General features: G+C 41.1%; 1 protein-coding gene across 4 annotated transcripts in view; it reads left to right on the forward strand.

Annotated features, from left to right (window-relative positions):
- ctnnd2b (catenin (cadherin-associated protein), delta 2b) overlaps positions 1 to 20,257 on the forward strand; it is a 191,990-nt gene that overhangs the window by 23,259 nt on the left and 148,474 nt on the right. For all 4 annotated transcript variants that reach the window (XM_082512621.1, XM_082512623.1, XM_082512622.1 and 1 more), the window contains exon 3: positions 14,718 to 14,830. In XM_082512621.1, coding sequence (XP_082368747.1) covers positions 14,718 to 14,830 — 113 coding nt within the window. The remainder of the gene's footprint in view (positions 1 to 14,717; positions 14,831 to 20,257) is intronic.

Consider the following 20,257-nt stretch of genomic DNA (forward strand, 5'->3'; position numbering starts at 1 on the left):
CTCATTTGCACCTGAAGATAGCGTTTGTTATTTTTTATTTTTCGAGGGGAGAAACAAAATGCCTGACTGGCAAAGCTCCCAGCAACGGGCAATAAACGAGGCAGAAATAAAAAGGCCACAAGGTGTTTCAGTGCGATTAAAGCAACAATGTCAAGAAAGCCCGAGAGAACTCTTAGCCTTTAGATGTTTACCTCATGACTTGGCCTTGAGCTTTCAACATCCTTGAGATTTTGATTTGGCCCGCAGTTTGAATAAACAATTTTACCTTGATGGCAGCTGAGTAGCGTTCCTATTTAGCAGCACTGTAAGCTCAACAAAGACACAGCACTCTGAATATTTTACCGTTGCTCATAATTTATGTACCTACCAACATCTTTGAAGCCAGTTGAAAAGAGAAGCAGGGATGAGGAGAGGAATTAGACCAGCTACAGGGGAACAACAAGACAAATCTGTCTGGTTTGGGATGAACGCTTAAGTAGTATCTGAGGAGAGTTAAATCCCCCCCCCCATCTCTCCTTTTTCTTTATCACACTTATATGGCTCCCTAAACCAGCGGTCCCCAACCCCCGGGCCATGAGTCGTTTGGTACCAGGCCGAGAGAGTTGAGGCTCGGGTGTGAAATTCATGGTTTTCAGGGGTTTTAGCTTTTTTTTTTATCGTTAACTCAGTTTCCATGGGTCTTTTCCCATGTGTTATGAGTAAATCTTTTTTTTTTAGTACCAGTACTGGTTTTATTTTGTTGTATTTTTCCGCGACACCTTAAAGGCCGGTCCGTGAAAATATTGTCGGACATAAACCGGTCCGTGGCGCAAAAAGGGTTGGGGACCGCTGCCCTACACAATCTTTTTATCAGGCCCCACCTTCTCATGTTGGCCTTTTTCCCTCCACCTACAGGACAACTTTGTTACCAGCTGGATGTGCCTAATAATTGTCCATCCTGAAACACTAACTTAGGGGCTTAGCTTACACAGCCACTGTGACATTTTCGCATCGAACAGTACCACCCCCCATCTAAAACATCTAAATGCCAGTCGGACACCAAGGGGCACAATTATACCGCTTTACACTGGGGAGAGAGAGAAAGAGAGAGGAACGGCTTCAGCTAGGACACACACACACTCTAACTTTGCTCCCCATGCAGCCCACCACTGTCCTACAGTCATTTATCTTACTTTACTAATTGCTTTAATGGGGTTTTCAGGGGCCAGCGTGGTCTTATGAGCTAGTGGCTGCACACTAACTCTCTTTCCGTCCTCCTTCTGTCTCCATTAAGAAGCTCAGATTGGAGCTGAATCTTTAGTAATGCAATCAGCTGACAAGCACTTGATTGTGGAACCTGCTCATTAAGACATAGTTAATTGTTGTCCTTTTCTCTCAATTGCTTATCAAGCTATGATTACTCGCTCACATGCACACACATGCACACATTCAGAGTTCCTGCCACCAGAGTGTGTGTGTGTGTGTGTCTTTTTTTCAAGAAAGTTAAGGCTGTGTAGTCTATTGATTAAAGGACCAAAAGCTTTAATAATAGTCCGTTTCTATTATGTTAGTTTTTTGAGTTTGAAGGAAAATGACACCCATGCAATCAGTGAGGCTCATGGCTGGATTAACCTCTTTGCCCAAAGGCAAAAAAAATGTTGGGCTCCTTTTATTAAGCCACTTATTTCCCCAGACAACAGGCGTGTTTGCAGGGTTGTTGTTTTTTTTTTTCTAAATAAAGTGGTACAAGGGCGGGACTTAGAAACAGGTGGGGTGGGGCCATTGGGAAATCAGAAAGTTGTATGAGATATAAATGTTAAAGCACTTGGAAACTGATTGAAAATCCAGCACGTAATAATGATTTGAATTATGGACCGAACTCCTGCCTCTGTAAACATGCATTAGGAGACGTGGCTGCCTCAGTGGACATAAAGTTTTTAACCATGACGTGATGGACAGTACATATTCAACTTTTAGCCTGAGTGGTAAATATAAAGAAAATGTTATACGTCCATGAATAGTTAGCAGCAGACGAACCCAGTGTGAATCAAATGAAGGGAAGGAAATTTAGCAAAATTTCAAAATGTATTGTTTTCCATTAGTTTTTGGTGCTTATTATTATATTGTGTAACATTAGCTGCATTTACGATCTATGGAGAACAACACTGTTTTTCACAGTGTGAAGTAGTCAGACTCGAACGTCAAAGAAGGTGGTAGGGAAGCAGACTCAGGAGACATTTGGGGTTTTCAGAGGTGAGCAATTTATTTACAGTGGACCCCATCCTGCATGAAACTTCCAAACAAAACTTACCCCCAAAGTAACTTCATTAACAAAACTCAAAAGTACCTGGATTTGGTAACACAGCTCACCTCTCCTCTCTCATCTGAGTCTGGCAGAGACTGACTATATATAGGGCCATTAATCGCCCTTTAATCTGTAACATAATAAAATATAAAGAAACATGTAACTGAGTATTTGCTTTAATTTGCAGTATGTTTGATTTGCTGGCAACAGAATGCTTACACAAACAAACCTGGGATAGTGAGTGCAGCAATGTTACTTTGACAAATAGCAAATCATAGCAAATAAATACAGAGACAGAATAATGTGCAAAAAAAGGTCAACACATCTGGGACAAAGGGAGGGCATTACAAATGCACCCACTTTGTCACACACAGAAAAAGCAGATCCAAAAGGGACTCCAATTTTCCTTATTTTCCTCCCTTATTAACTGCAATTAATAACTCAATTGATGGAAATTAAACCATCAATTGATTACCTGGTTTGAACTGTGGGCCATTTTTAAGCCCAGAGTTCAAACCAGGTCTATAACTACTTTTACAACTAAGAGAAGTAGTAATTAGGAGATTCAGTTTTAGGTCTTAAAACATTTATACAGCCGATATTTAGTTTTGAACATTTCTAAAAAATTAGCAAATTTGATAATCCAGCTGGTTTTTACTAGCTAACTAACTGTGGTATGATTGTTGGTGGTAGGCCAGGTGTTATGGGTATTTCTGAAGCATCTGATCTTCTGGGATTTTCACCACAGCTGTTGCTACAATTTACTCAGAATGGTGTGAAAAACAAAAAACATCCAGTGAGTGGCAGTTCTGCAGACAGAAACCGCTTGTTGGTGAGAAAGGTCAGAGGAGAATACCAGACTGGTTGGAGCTGGCAGAGAGGCTGTGGTACCTCAGATAGCTATTCTTTCCAACTAAGCTGACAAAAATCTTAGAATATACAGCACATGTAATCTTGAGGTGGATGACTGTCAGGTTCTGCACCAAAAATATCCTAACAGGACAGACGCTGGCATCTTAGCCTGCTAGAGATGGTTTCAATGGCAGCAGCTGCAGCTCAGCAGATGCAGTGGGTTGTCTACTAACGGGAAGGTCATTCATTTGAGCCCCGGCTCCTCCGGTCCGCATGTCCTAGTGTCATTGGGGACGATATTGAACCTCGAATTTGCCCCCCTGTGATTGGGTGAATGTGGCTTGTTGTACTGGGAGTAGAAAAGTGCTGCTGTATATCATTTCAAAACCATTGAACAACAGGAATCAACCTCCTACTGATCAGTCATCCTTTGAATAGTGCAGCCTATCTCAAATGTATTTGCTGACCATGTGCATCTTTTTATGGCCATAATTCACCTTCTATCAATGGATACTACCATGCCACATAGCACCTTAAAGTCCAACATCTAGCAGGAGCCATACCTCCATGGAGTCCTGACCCAGCAGGATGTTTGGTGTTTGCACATAACGAGACAAAAAGAATCATTATCTGCTAGTGAATAGCTGATTCATTTAATCTGCATCTTTCTGTCAAAGCTTTCTGCCCTCACACTTGATGTTTTGAAGTTAGAAGACATTTATGTTCATGAGGGAAGGAGGGTCTAATGAAACACTCTTGGTGTGATTACAAAGGCAGGATGTCTCTGCCTCTGCATTGCTCTCACCAGTCTTTGTAAAGGCGTCTCCAAACTCTTTAGATGTAGAACAGTGATGCAGTATTGCTTAGGCCTAATGTTCTTTGTGATAGAGTAACACAACATGTTTCACCATTTGATAAGTACTTTCTGAAATTAATGGAAATCGATTGGGGGGAAAAAACAATCTTTTGTTGCTGGCCATACAATTTACTGTGTAGATACAACTACTAAGACACATTTCTTTAGCCTGAAATAACAAATACACACATGTTCAGGGCGTGTTCAAATCATTTGCTGTTATCCAACTTTCACACCGAAACAAAGAGTTGATCAAACTGATCCATCTGTTTCACCCAAACACTCATCTTACCTCTGTGATTTAACCTGCCTGAAGCTGAACAGCCACGTAAACTGAGCCAGTTCAAATTTGAATAAGGAAATGATTGGACGCTGGAGCTTTGCATGCACGCAATGTTTTTATTGGGTTGCAGTGACTGCTTTAGTGTTGTTTGGACAGAGAGAGGAGGTGGGCGAGTCAGAGAGCGTAAAACAAAACTAAAACAGTCTGAAGATACGTTCACAGGGCTTCTTGGCACGATGGAAAGTAACAATCAGAGAAACACCTGCTGCGAAATCATGGATTCAGGTTTCCAGTCAGATTGCTTCTGGGTAAGACGTGGTTATGCATGTGTGTGTTTCATGTGATGCTCACCTGGGTATAATTATTTGACAATATTTCATTTCACTGTAAGTTAACACTGTGACGAGTTAACTTGTAGTCTATGGTACTAGCTGTACATAGACATGCTAGCAGTAATCAGCCACTGTAAAACTGTATACTGTAAATGCAGTTTATATGATAGCATCCTCCATTTTGGAAGACCAGTTGTGCGGACTTCCAGCCCCACACCACCAACCACAAAGCTTAATTCAGAATCAACAATCTTAATAATCTGCTAGTATGAAATAGTAGAACCAACAGACAATAGGGAGTCAATCAGCAGTCAGTGAAAACTACTTCAGACTTCCATTGACTTGTTTTATGAAAGAAACCTCAAATTCTACAACTAAGTTTAGTCCTGTTTCAGTCTAATTGTAATAAGTTAGGCCTAATGTCATACAGGGCTATCTATTACCACTCCTAATAGTTCAGTCCTGCAGAGGGCAACAATGTCACTTGATGATAAGATGGCTCATTTCAAATTTTAGTTGGACTGAAGTTTATAATTATTGATATAAGTGTACAAAAGAAGTCTACCTTTAAATGAATGAGGTGAAAAGCAGCCAGTGCACCTGTTTGTGAAAACCAGGAAAGAACATCAGCGTTTCACTTCTCCTGTGTCAATCCTACCCTAACATGTTAGCAGCTAAGGGAAGTTATGTATGAATACATTTATCTTATTCTGGGATATGATAACGCTGACACTTTGCCACCAAGCTTGCACAGTCACTAAAAGAACAATAGATTTCGAGCACGATACAAACCACCCCTGTTCGTGGAGCACTTAAGCAAAGACACCTACACTCCGCCTCGGTGTGTAGTTTGGATAGTGTGACTCTCCATTCCCTTGAGGCTTGGCGCTTCCTCATGTTAGAGTTCAGAAAGGCTCAGTCATACTGCTTTAGATTCCACTGAGACAAATGTTGGTTCAGTTGAAATGACCTGATTGTACACTTTTATAAAATGGTGATGTGATCGGGTCTTTGCAGATAATAACTACATCGTACTACAGCCGTGTGTAATCTACATGTGGTTTTGTGTTTGGGTGAGTTATAACACACCTAATGCACTTTTTTGGCCCCATACACTCCTTACATCCCGTCTCAGCCCATAGGATTTCACTGAGGCAGAACAGAGAGAGAGAGAGAGAGAGAAAGAGAGAGAGAGAGAGTGTGTGTGTGTGTGTGTGTGTGTGTGTTTGTGAGTGAGAGTGCCTTCCTCCATCCCACTTCCTCTCCATCTTCAGGCTCCTTTGCTCTCCTCCTCCCAAAATCCCTCCTTGCTTTTCAGTGATGGTGGATGAGGGAGGGAGGGGGTGCAGATGGTCTGCTCAGAGAGAAAGAGAGGGAGAGTGAGAGTCACAGAGAGTGACTGGCGAGCGGCGGGCTTTTTTGGCATGCTGTGCCGGTGGGAGGGCCCATTGTGATGCAACGTTGCATAAATAATGCCACGGGGCTTCTAAATGCTCCGTTGCCATGGGGACCTTTGTGCCTCAGTGAACACAGTGTGTGTATGTGTGTGAGTGTGTGCTTCATGGCCCCGGAGGAGGGAGAAAAAGAGACACAGACATAGAAGCAAAGAGAGAGAGCGAGAGACAGACAAGGGGCCGAGGTGCTGGCAGCTCAAGTGACACTTGTGGTCTCTCTCTCTCTCTCTCACGCGCACGCTCTCGCTCTATGTCTTTCTATTTTATCTCTCTATCACTTGGTTTGACCCAGGACAGATGAGTGTTTGGAGGAGGGAGAGGGAGCACTGTTGTCGCTTTTCGACTAGACAGGAGCAAAGCAAAGCGGGATATTCTGTGATTTTGTCTCTTTGTGAAGTATGGTCCATGTGAAGGTACGTGTCTGCGTTGCTTATTTTTTTATGCAACTCCTTCACCAGTTCTTCTTTCCAGCATTAAATTCCATCACAGTCCCTTCCTCTTGCTCTGCAGTAACAGGTGTCTGCCCCTCAGCCGTGAATTGGAGGGAGCAGAGATCGGAGGGGGCGAGGAGTGGAGGGCGGGTAGAAAAAGGAGGGAGTGATCGCTTTTGTTTGGCTGTTTCTGAGAAGACTTGCATCTGAATTCTCACAGCTCACAATGGAGCTGGTTAGTCAGCCTGTTAGTCTGCTGGTGTGTACTCTGTGCAAAACAACAAAAAACACTTTTTTCCTCATCTGCTACAGAGACTTTGCCTCAAAGTAGGTTGTGTTTTTTTTCTTTCTCTCTCTCTCGCTGTTCCTTTCGTTGCATCAGCTGATTATGGGGGTTTAGATTGATTTGGCTGCGTAAAAAGTCAGATCGCACAGGGAGAAACGTGCAGTTTCCATGTGTGGAGTGGTGTTTGAGATGTAAATAAGAAATGCAGCTCACTGGCATCAGAAGACTATAGCTTTTTATCTTCAATGGGATCATGAGATCACAGACGCTGAAAGCATCAGTGTGCTTCTGGTGAGGGATTGGCTGCTTGCTAAAACTTCAACAGATACTATGATGATTGATTTTAGGCTAAAGGGCTAAAATTACGTGCATGTGTGGCTTCTTAGTTTTCTCTCAAATATGACTGATTAATTGGGTTCTGTTGAGCAGCTATATTTTTATCCCGAGTGCTGTGTGAAAATGTTGAAAGTGTGCAAACAGTGAAGCATGTCGAACTGTTCTCACACTGTGGATGTTAACATCCAGACTTTCTGCTTCACAAAATGCTTTCAGAAGCTGCACTTTGTCACGTCTTCTGGTTTGACTGCAGAACACGGACACGGGTGACAAAGTTAAGAGAAGAAAATTCATGGCTTTGTGGAGGGGCTGAGTTTGGGGGATTTTACTGGACCTTGCTTGTCCTCTTGAAGGGAAGGGTCACTGCAAATACATATAGCGATCAACATTAATCCCACAGCCCCATCCACCATGCACAAGGGTTCATTGAATAGTTTGAATGGTATTAAAATGGTGTAATGTTGATTAGTTAATATTTATTTATCTGTCTTTCTTCCACAGTGTGTTTTTTTGTTTGTTTGGGGGTTTTTTTTGTTTCATTTTATTTTTGTTTTATTTTTTTTGTCCTCTCATCACTCAGATGGCTGTCCCTCCCTGAGCCTGGTTTGTCTTGATACCAGCACAAAGGCACAGCAGCATGTCCCCACTGATGTGTGCAACGTTTGTGTCCTCACTTGCAGAATCCTTACAGATGTATTTAATTATCATTGTATGCCTGTGTGTGTGTCTGTGTCACATATGTTTCTCTATGCTGGTGTGTGCGCCTGTATGTCTGGCCAGTTGCCATTAATAATAAGATGTTGCGTAATTACAGTGAAATTTGCAATTTGATTTGTTAAGTTATTACATTAATGATTCATTATAATCAAATTGTATCATTATGGTGGCAAGCCTAGAGTTGCCTCAGGCATCTTAGGCATTTACGCTCCCACAGTCCAGCACTATGTTCTCCATCACTACTCTTAGCCATAAAATACGCATTGTGTTAGCACTATAAATAGCATTAATGTTCCTTTTCAAGCTTTTTTTTAGGTCATTAAAAATGGCAACGCTAATATTAAGCTGCATTGGGTGCAGACTGGTTTTTATTCTCTTTTAATGATATGCATTTGTTTTCTGAATCTGTATAACTTAATTTTGCTGGGCACTCCACCTGGGTCTTTTTTTGAGTTATTGTGTAAGCAAAATGAAACTTATTGAGTTTTTAGAGGGTGCTATTTTTCTTTCTTCCCCCTTATAGGATTGTTTTTTTGAGTTTTGTTATGATTCACACTCATCTTAAGATGGATTTTTTTTGAGGCATCATACACACGTACTAAACAACAACAAAACAAAAAACAGGTTTTTGGAGTGTGTTAAGTCTGAGATGTGCAGTTTTTATAAGTATTCAGGTCCTTGTCTTGGTTAAGGCCCCTTTGGAAGCAATAACAGCCTCAAGTTTTCTTGGGAATGATCCTTTCTTTCAGGGGTTTCTGCCATTCTTCTCAGCAGAATCCTTTAAGCTCAGCCGGGTTGGAATGAGAGTGTTGGTGCTCGGCCGCTTTCAGGTCTCCCGAGCTGCTCCTGGCATCAGGTCTGGATTGTGCCTGCAAAACTCCAGGATTTTCACAGTGTTATCCAAAGCAACTCTTGTGTTTTCTCTGTGATGTGCTTTGTTTCAATGTCTTCTTGAAATATAAACCTTCTGCTTAGCTTGGTATCCTGAGCCCTCTGAAAACGGTTTTCACTCGGGATTATTCTGTATTTATTCCGAAGGGTCTCTTGCAGTCTCTGTCACAGGAAAAACATCCCTACAGCACGATGCTGCCTAACCACCACTTTGAGCGACTGTATCGATGGCATTAATAAGGTGATTCTCCCTACCCGGCTCTCTCCACACATGGCAATGGGAGCTATGGTGGAACAGTTCAATTTTTATTTCATCAGGGCAGAGGATTTTTCTTGTTATAGCCCAAGAGCCCAATCAGCTGCCTTTTGACAAACCACCAGTGGGCTGTCTTGTACCTGTTAGTGAGGAATTGCTTCCCTCCGGCCACTCTTCCTTCAAAGCCTGATTGGAGAAGTGCTGCACTAACAGTTATCTAACAGTTTTACTCAGTTTGACTGCCAGATTTAGGAAGTTCTTCCATTTGAGAATGATGAACCTATACTCTTGGGCACTGTCACCTTCACTACATTTGTGCCCTGAGACAGACCAATCCACTCTGACATGCACCATCAACTATAAGACTGCATGTAAAGAAGTGTGTGCCTTTACTAAATGCATTGTCTGAATTTAATTAAGTATGGGTGGATTTAATCAAGGAGCCACGTATTCCTATAGTACTGTGTGGTGACTGATGGAAAAAAATCCCTGTAAACAGATATTTGCATATGAATATGATGGATTTGCTGACGAGGGCTGAACATTTTGGTCCCGGAAGCTTTCAGGTTTCAGTTTGCACAGTCAGAGTGCTGATCAGTCACATTTGAGTGAGTTTGGTTATGTGCAGCCAAACACTGAGTGTGGAAACCACAAGAGGAATGCATTTCCCAAAATGCAATCTGAAAACAATCAGCTATCGTCTGATGATGATTAAGCTTTTTATTAGCTGCATTCATCTGCATTTGTAGTCGGGCTGCAAACAACGACCTTTGCACAGAACGTTGGTCGTTACCTGCACAGGGTCTTAGTCATCAGGCAACAGCCGCCAGGTTCACAGCCTGACCAAAAAAAAAAAAGGGGGGGGGGGGGGGGGGATTAATTAAGGTTAATGATGGTGATGGAAAACTGTAAACCTTAAAGGATCTGAGAAATAGGCTCTGTACGTGCGCTTGTATCACTCTCTTCACTTCCTTCCTTTGTTGATGAGTGCATATTTCTTTCATAATAGCTCGTCTTTATTTAAACGCTGCCTTGGAAACAGTGATTGATTGTATCCTGTGGTCTGGCGTGACTTATTGTAATTATGTCACTTTTATTATCTCGAACCAGCCAAAGGACTGTCAGAAAGCCATTTAAAGATCCAAACCATACCTTTGAAACCAGCACTGCAGTGGCTGAGCGCTGATGTGCCTTCTCCACTTGATTTGAGTGATTCAGCAAAACAATTTGATCTTTCTTGTTTTATTTCTTTCGCACAAATTGGTAAATTTTGTTTATTTAATCAGCTATAATGATCACAGCAGCAGACACAAATATCCTAATCAGCTGCTTGCTTGTTGGCACATCAGCTAATTAGTGGTTATTCATCACGCATAAATTAAGCCTAAGAAAAGGTCTCTATCAAGAGCCACCCAAATGAAAAGATTTGCTCTTAAATGGCACGTACGCGTGATTTATGAAAACTTTTTGACTTTTTAAAATGGAGCTTATAGGTTTCACTAAGCTGCCATCCAAGCCTTGAACAGATACCAGCGTCCTAAACCAAACATATACATTGAGTTTAGATATAAAATATAACTCAAGTTCATTTTTTGACAATTTGTATTGTATATTTTAGTTGCTGCTATTAGCAGTCAATATCCATGCGTTATAAAACCAGGCAGTGAAATATTACCCTAATAGAGTATTCTTCATGATCTGTGCCATGGCTGTCAAGTCTGCTTAACTAGCAAGATATTTTCTGTCTGCACAGGACTGCAGTGTTCTGGTTCTCAATGCTGAAAGTCATAATAACCAAATATTTTAAAACACCAGTGTACAAGCATACTACTGACACCTCTACTGGACAGTTTTAAACAGCTCCAGCTTTGACTTTGTGTGGTGACGTTCCTCTTTTTACTCTCATTAAAGAGGTTGAGCAGGCATCAGAAAGGGTATCCGCCATATCAGATATACCAAAGTATCTGCTGTGGCGATCCCTTGTCAAATAAAGGAACAGCGAAAAGTACAATTTATTACATTTTTCCTTATTTTGTGACACATATACTCTTAGAATGCTGGACTCTCTGTGAGCCAAGGCTCACACTTCAGAGTCCTATAAATATTAAACAATATTTCTGCTCCTGGATTTGGAGCTGTCTCTAATATCACCATGTCAGGACAGACACCCCACCCAGTTGCTGTTTAAACCTGGTGTAAGCCGATGAAAAGAAACTTTACCTTAAGCGAGGACAAAGAAAATAAAATGGGTTTCAAGGCTGAATGACACAAAGCTACTGTTGTAGAAGCCAAAAATACAAATACAGACTTGAAACTCAGCAAACCGCAAACTCTTGTCATTTTTAAAAGGTTATCTGACTAGTTCAATGGCTTGCTGTGTGGTACAGACTGTCCAAAAAGCTTGTGCTTCAATTTTGGTGAGCGAAATTCTGGTATTTTCTTAGACAGTTAGCTAATTAGCTGACATGTGTGTATGTTGCTGCTTGCTAACCAAGCTAGCTAGCATTAGCTGACAAATTAGCATTACTAGGTCCCCCTTCAAGAGAGGCTCGCATGCTAATGACCAAAGACCTACTAGTCAGTTCAGATGATATAATATGTGATACATCCATTATGAGGCCAGCTTGCACACAACTAATGCATGTAAGTGTGTATGTGTGTTACTTGTGGCAACATCAGAATAAAAACAGTAATAGCAAAATGGCTACGTTCACACTGCGCATCAAATCCGTTTTTTTTACCCTATGCGACCCATATCCGTTCATGGTGTGACAGTGTGAACGGCACAAATCCGATATTTTCAAATCCGATCTGGGTCACTTTCGTACGGAGCCCCGCAGGGGACATGGGAGAAAAAAAAATTAGGGAGAAAAAAAAAATTAAGATGGACTTTTGCGAGATCTCGCAAAACTTTCTCGCGAAAGTTGAATTCCAACAATGGCGGCAGCTACTTAGTTGTAATATTACTCTTTCTGGGTCACAAAATACACTTTTAAGATATTTTGAGGCGTGAATGTAGTTGTGTAAACGTCAGATACCTGCTCGGTTTACAAGACATCACATATTTGCAAAAGTGCTCCGACGTTTTTGGAGATCTGACACCCACTAGCTCGAAGCTAACGGGAGGTCGAGACCTACTACAGCCGGGAGGAACACCGCTTTCCCGGCACATCGTGCCTCGACCTCCTGGTTGGCTTCGAGCTGGCGGCCACTAGCTCGAAGCTAACGGGAGGTTGAGACCTACTACAGCCGGGAGGAACACCGCTTTCCCGGCACATCGTGCCTCGACCTCCCGGTCTGCTTCGAGCTGGCGGCCTCCGAAGAATGCGGCTAATACTTTTGCGAGATCTCGCAAAAGTCCGTCTTAATTTTTTTTTTTTTCTCCCTAATTTTTTTTTTCTCCCTAATTTTTTTTCTCTCCCATGTCCCCTGCGGGGCTCCGTACTTTCGTATGTTGTACTGAATCCGATACATATCCGATGTTTTAGAAAGCGACTGCTGTTTGAATGGTCAAGTTGCATTAAATCTGTCTTTTACGTCACTGACACAAGACAGACGCCAATTATCAGCTCCGGAGAAGCACCCGATAAGACATTGCGAACGCTTCCTGGCCATCCAGCGTAGATGTCAGTGAAACTGTTGGGAAGACAACGTTGGAGAAACGTGAACATTTTATTTATACTGTATAATCTGCAGATTCTGACAGAAATCTGCTACTATCCTTTGAAGCGCCGCTCCTCTCTAAAACAGCAATAAGGATAGTTATTAGATTATTTACATTATTATGTAAATAACAAAATAACTTAAAGCAAAAATTGGGAAATGTAAAGTCCGAAGTCTTTATATTAAGGGCCATCAGTCAAACAATAGGGGCTGTATCCCAATTCAGGGTCTGCAGCCTTAAAGTACGCATTTCAAGGCCGATTACGTCACAGCGGCGCGCCGAAGCCTGTCCCAATTCAAAGGCTGCTCGAAATGCGGCCCTGAAATGCGTCCTTCATTTCCCTGAATTTTAAGGCTGTGGCAGTGTAGACTTCGTGGCCCAACATATCCCAGAATGCATAGCGCGGCGGTGGGTGTGAATAATTTTGCCGAAAAAAAACGGCGGATGAGGGGCGGCCGAAGAGTAAACTTTAATTAAGTACAGAATATTATGTCACTTATTTATGTGCAAATGTTTAATAACGAAGAACATTAAAAATTACTGTTGGCAACATGTCGGCAAAGTTATGTGACATTAGTGACGTTTGTACTAACTTGGTTTTAAGGCCTTTACTTTAAAATATACGCCGTTTAATAGCTGACCTTAATCTTACAGAGAATGATCAAAGCTCATGTAGAAAGAAACAAACAAATGAACAAAAGATTTTCTCCTTCATGTCTGTCAAACAAAGCTGTATGACACGTTTCCAACTGTTAGTATCATGGTTGCTAGGCAACCTGGGCAGCGCGACGGAGGCTAGACCGTCCCATTTCACAAGCCTCGCACTTCCGGCCTTAGCGGTCTTTGAGTACGCGGCCCTTGAGGATCGTTGAGGCTGCGTACTTTAAGGCTGCAGACCCTGAATTGGGATACAGCCATTGTTTACTCTGGGTCTAAACAGAGCGCGTTGTGTGTGACGTCTTCTTCTGCGCATGCGGGCCGCTTTGAGGGTTCACACTAGAGCGCGTTTACTGTCGCATTTTATTTGTAGTGTGAACGAGCAGACAAAAAAATCGGATTTGATCCAAAAATCTGAATTAAGCATTAAGACCTGCAGTGTGAACGTAGCTAATGTGACGCAATTGCAGTGGAAATAACCATTAAGCACGGCCTTTAAAAAAAAAAACATTGAACCTCCTGGTCTGCCGGAAAGATAGAAAACCATCCAATTAAATACATAAAACATACTAAATTATGTCCATCATGTTTTCCACATCCTCTTTGTTGCTCTTTGGACTGGATCATTTTGCTGCAATCTCTTCTGCAGTGGTGTAATGTCACTCCACTGGAGAATTGGTGTCACCAGCTGTTTATCTCAATGGGCCCATTTCTTCATATTCATATTTTTAGAGTATGCGGGAATTCACAATTTCCTCATAGATACATATGTGCAGAGCTTTAACATGGTACATGCATTTCCCCAGGGATGTTCTTGCAGCTGAAGTTCTTCGTCACACTGGCTGGACAGTTAGGGCTGTCCTTCTTGTCTGTTATCCTAGAACAATTGGGGGCGGGGAGGGGGGAATGAATGTTTTTTTTGTGAGATGTGACTGACAACTTTTTTCCCACCACTCCATTAATATCAACCAGCATATGCCTACCAGCAGGGTATAAATCCATCGGGTGTCAGTGCATAGATGAGCCAAGTATTAGAGTAATGCTTACAACTTTTTTGACACTATATGTCAAAAATAGCAGAATTCTTCTCCCCCAAAACCTTCTGCTGTTCCATGACTTTCCTCAGTGGCACAATAGCAAATGTCACATTTGTGATGGTTTGAGTTTGGTGTCACAGTTTTGCAACATGTCAAACTCTTCTCTGTGAATATCTGGCAGTGTGAAACTTGGCAGACGCAGCGATATCTGGCCTGTTTTCCCACCACAGACTGCGGAGTCCATTTCACAACAATTAAAAATGTGTCAGCGAGAACGCAGCCAAACTAATGCTCAGGATGACTGTAAACGTGACAGTAAATAAATAGACAGATTGTTTTGACACATTCTTGCTCTCCCTCCCCGTCTCTTTCTCTTTCTAGGAGCTGCAGTTTGAACGTCTGACCAGGGAGCTGGAAGCCGAACGACAGATTGTCGCCAGTCAGCTGGAGAGATGCAAGCTTGGCTCTGAGACTGGAAGCATGACTAGCATCAGGTGTGTGCGTGTGAACGTGTTTGTGTGTCCAACACCTGTCAGGTTATCTTCTGTACACTCTACCTGTGTGTGTCAGCTGTACTCTCGCAGGTGACTAGCTATACAGCTGCTCGCATTAGAGAAACACTCCTTGATTCGTGTCCAAAATTCATCGGTGTGCTGGTAACCGCGCTGTAGTGATTTGCTTTTGAACTCGGAGAGAGCAGCGCTGCACCCAATGTTGCTTGCTTTCTTTTACCCAGTTTAAACATACACAGAGATGTGCTGATGTGATGTTTCAGGTTTGTTATAGTGCAGTCGAGTAGTGTGCACAGTGCAGCAGTAATTAGATTACATATTATTATTATTTTTAAAAGCTCACTTTAAGTGAGCTTGTATCTCATTAGATTATAGCATTTAAATAATGCAGGGAGCATTATTACAGTACCTAGATAGATAGTTACATTCTAGCTGACATTTATATTTAAGGCACCAATAGAAGGAGCAGAACAGACAGTAAAAATCAGTGTTTACATATTGACTATAGCCAAAATGATAGCTTAAAAATAACTAATTATACTTCAGCTAGTCGCTAAGAAACATTAGCATTTATCTGGATTTTTTTATACCTAACTTGCCAGTAAACATTAATAATTTACTCTATAAATTGCTCTTTAATATATTACTCTTATTATCTCCATGCATCTTAGTTTAAGCGATTGTTGCTAATATTTCATAAATGCTGTTGTATGTAGCACTCATTGTATTGTTTGTCACTCATCCAAGTGACTTCTTGAGTCTCTGAAGAAGGAGACTGAAGAAGTCACTTGGATGAGTGACGAAACGTTTCTCCCACTGAAAATGCTACGTCCAGATGAACAGAATAACCTCTTGGAGGTTTTCTTACCTGGATGATTGAGAATGCATCAAAACCATTTAAGTCATACTTGTGCACCCTCTCTCAGTTCTAAGGTTTTATTTATGAGGGTAAAGAAGAAAAAAAAACAACCTTCCAGTTCGAGAAGCAGTCCTGTGTAAAATTAAGTGTACCTTGTGATTCAGTAGCATGTAGAACTCAGCAACCCCTCCAAACAAGTCATACTTGTTCACTCTTTTTTTAATTTTCTATCATAAACTTTAACATTTAACTTGCTAACTGAGGCCTGTAGAGTCTACGGTGTAGCTCTTGGGCTTTTTTCCACTTTCTCGGAGCGTTGCACGGTCTGACCTTGGAGTTTGCTGTGACGTCAACTTCTGGGAAGACTGGCAACAGTCTTGAATGTTTTCCAGTTGACTTGAACTTTTTGTATGGAAATGACTTTATAATGTTTCCCAGATTGATGGGTAGCAATGATGCAGATGTCTTTCCTCCTTGGCATTGTGTTAACACACACCTGACTGCTTCAGACCAGCAAACCGACAAGGGTTCAGCTTTTATTGAGGTGCTGCAGAACCGTAGACATCAAAACCAAACAGACTAAGATGCTGAGTGCCCACTGTCAGTAATTTACTGCGGATCTATATTCACAATCCCTTCCCAACTACACTTGGATATTTCACCTGTTTGTATTATGAAAATATTGATTAGTACAGCTTTGAAACAGCACAACTCAAGGCAGTCAACTAGGCTAGGCTCATTTATTAGTGAAAAAAATCATTGGGTTTTTAAATGCACTATATTTTGACTAGGAAATGTTCCTGATGCTCTACTAATTAAAATTTAGTTTAAACAATTTTTCCCTTTTGCCTCCTAAACACCTTTTATAGGAAATGATAGCTTTGCTTGCTTGTGTTATTTAACAACACGAGAATTGCTATCAGGTTTTTACACGTTTAGTAATTACGATCCCCTTAGCTGAACCCATGTAAAGAACACATGTTCACCATTGTCGCCTCTTAGTCTTTTTCAGCTGTTCATATTAAGTGCACAGAATAACAACAGGGAGGTGACAAAGACATGGAGCAATTAGGCTGTGATGGTGTAAAACACATGTTGCTCAGTTCAGAGTCATTTTAAGGAGAAGTATATAAAAAAAGCTTGAGACCATTAATGAACCTAACTCTAGATGTGCTGTCAAAACCTTACTGGCAGGCTTAACGTTTATTGACGGGCTCGAGTTGCATTCCTGAAGCTTTTAACTGCACATTAACTACTCGCTGTGCCTTGATGCTGAGAGTTATGCGTGAGAAACGATCTCATTTCCCTGGAAGGATTTGAATTTGAAAGAAATCTAATGCCAAATTGACACATCATTTCAAGAGAGGTAATGTAGACGCGATGCGATTATGTGACCTGACTAACGTTCAAAGGCGTTATAATGGACGCTCAAATATGAAGAATTTTGTAACCCTTATAAGCAATGTTCCCTCTAATTTTTCATGTGTCTGAGCGAACACACAAACTCTCTGAGCGATCCCTTGGACCACTGTGAGCGACAGCAGACGTGTGCACTGTGGTCTCGCCAGCATCGAATCCATCCAAGTTACATGGTTTATTAAAATAATCAAATTACAGCATTTACATTTATGTTAGACTACTTTTAATTAAGTGCTTTAGCCCACTTACAATGAAAATTAAAAAAAATCTTGTTCATGACCTGTGTAGTATGTTAACACTATTGGAAGTTGAAACTTGAACTCCAATTTTGAAAACACAACTTTCTTTTTTTTTTTTTTTAAATAAAGCTCTAAAGGAAATGAATTATATAGTTACTTCTTCAAAAAAGTAACTGAGTTATGCAAACAACAAAGTTTTTGCAGCTGTTTACCTAAAAATGCAACCAAGGCGTTTTTTCAAATAAACATTTCAAACTATTTACAGAACAATCAGCTGTTCTGCAAATTTGATGCCACACAAATTATTTGTGCCACTCCAAAAAATAATTTCTGTCCACTATGAGATAAAGAAGAACAACAGCCTGATACCTGCAGGCCTGACAACAGGAGATGTGTGACTCCTGTAACACCTGTAACATTCAGCAGTCGCCTCATGGTTTTGACACACTCAACAAAACTATTGACTACACTACATACCAGAGGTGGGACCAAGTCATTGTTTTGCAAGTCTCAAGTAAGTCTCAAGTCTTTATCCTCAAGTCTCAAGTCAAGTCTCAAGTAATGTCAGGCAAGTCAGAGTCGAGTCTCAAGTCACTGGTGTAAAAGTCCGAGTCAAGTCACAAGTCTGAAACTTTGAATTTCAAGTCCTTTCGAGTCTTAAAAAAAAACAAAAACGAAAAAATAATGTTGCAGTTATGCTAAATGTAAATATTAGACCATGTAATTTTAAAATCTGTGTTTTTCTCAACACATGACAAAATAGTGAACTTAGAAAATATACACAAATTGTGAAATTGGACCTCTTTAAAATGCAGCTCAATTAAACCTAGCTCCAAGAATAATTTTCACCGACAGTTCTGAGATAAGCTGCATGTTATTCTTGGATGCGCTTGTAGGACTGGCTTTAAAATCGCATGACAAAAATATCATACACATTAAAAAAAACTGTATCACCAACGTAGCCTGGACAACATTTGCTAGTTAGATGAAGTCAGCTATCTCATCGTAGCATATTTATATGCATATTTATAATTATATGGTTCTTGGAGTGAGTGCACACACTCATGAAGTTTAGTAACTTCAGGTCACTGCAACAAGCCCAGGTACAGTTTACCGACAGATGGGTACAGGACCTTGAAATGCACTGTGTAGAACGAAAGACCATCGTACGTATCATAAATTTACCAGTCTCACAAATTGTCTTCATAAATACACATTCCTTAACCGTTTATTAATAGGACCTTTGAGCTCAACGGTAATTAATTAGCAGTGGAAATAATTTCTGGTAGCATCACAGAAATGTAGCAGTGACAATAATACTGTATGCTGTAATCGTACTGGGCAATTAGTGATACAAAAAACCTGTTTTACCCTGTGAACAAAAGTATATGTTTTTTTCAATGTACCATAATAACAGAGGCGAAACGCAATATTGTGTCAGGACAATTCACTATTTATGCACAATAAACAAAGGAGTATAGCGCGACAATTTCTGTTCAGCGCCAGACTTGCTTGTAACCTATATCACAAATTATGTTATGAAAATGACGTGTTAACTACTAAAAAACACTGACCTTCGTGTAAATGCTTGGAGCAGACTAACCTATGAGCTGGAGTGTTCCGGGACGTTACATTTGATCTTTGAATGGCTGCAATCCAGGCCATCCGTCGCGTCTTTGTTACTTCGGAAACATGGCTCGAACAATTTCTCTTCAATGACGTAATCCGATAACAACCGATCTCTTTACCCGTCGGCTTCCCGTGGCTGTCATGCAACCGGCTATTGCAGTTAATAATACAACAGCTTCTTGACATTTTTGTGTTTCTTTTTATCGCTGTGTGACTGATTTCAATTGAAAGCCTGTGTGCGCTAGTACCGCTTGCCACGAGTTCCCAGAATCCTTTGCTGTTTACCCCTGAATGACGTCACATTTTCAATCTCTATATAATATGCATGTTAAATTTTATATTTGGGGTGAAATATCAAGTCTTTTCAAGTAAACCGGTTCAAGTCCAATTCAAGTCTCAGGTCATTGGTGTAAAAGTCCAAGTCAAGTCACAGAACATTTTTTCAAGTCAAGTCTAAAGTCATAAAATTAATGACTCGAGTCTGACTCGAGTCCAAGTCATGTGACTCGAGTCCACACCTCTGCTACACACTAACTACACAAGATTTGCGCTAAATGTCCCAAATCTCTCAAATCTCAAAACACCGCTGTCACCTAAAACTCCCCCCCTTCCTAAACAACTAAATGCCATGTTGCCATATCATTTTTTGATTGGTCCGCATAGTACATTTTTCAACCAATAGGAAACGTGGCTTCACTCCACATCAGCAACGCCGCTTTGCTAGCTAAAACAGCATGCCCACGACGTTGATTAGCTGCGTATATACGAATGTGAATCGCATTATTGGCTGGACTATGGGATAAGGCGGCATTGTTCTAATCCCATACGGGAGCAGCCAGTCACTTACTGACTAAGTATTAATTTTAATTTCAATTCAGGTTAGATTTTTTTTGTGTGCGCAACGCAGATTTTCTGTGATCAGAGACCGAGCCAGCAGTGCACAATTGCGCATGCGCGCAGCTTAGAGCAGCGGTCCCCAACCCCCGGGTACCGGTCCGTGAGTCGTTTGGTACCGGGCCGCGAGAGTTGAGGCTCAGGTGTGAAATGTATTTTTTTCAGGGTTTTTATCGGTTTTCAGCGTTATTTTGTTATTGTTTTTATTGTTAACTCGGTTTTCCTGGGTCTTTTCACGTGTGTTATGAATAAATCTTCTTTTTTTCGGTACCGGTACTATTTTTGTTTTGTTGTATTTATCCGCGACACCTTAAAGGCCGGTCCGTGAAAATAATGTCGGGCATAAACCGGTCCGTGGCGCAAAAGAGG

Source organism: Aulonocara stuartgranti (assembly GCF_965226115.1).
Source record: "Aulonocara stuartgranti genome assembly, chromosome: 18".
NCBI classification, from domain to species: Eukaryota; Metazoa; Chordata; class Actinopteri; order Cichliformes; family Cichlidae; genus Aulonocara; species Aulonocara stuartgranti.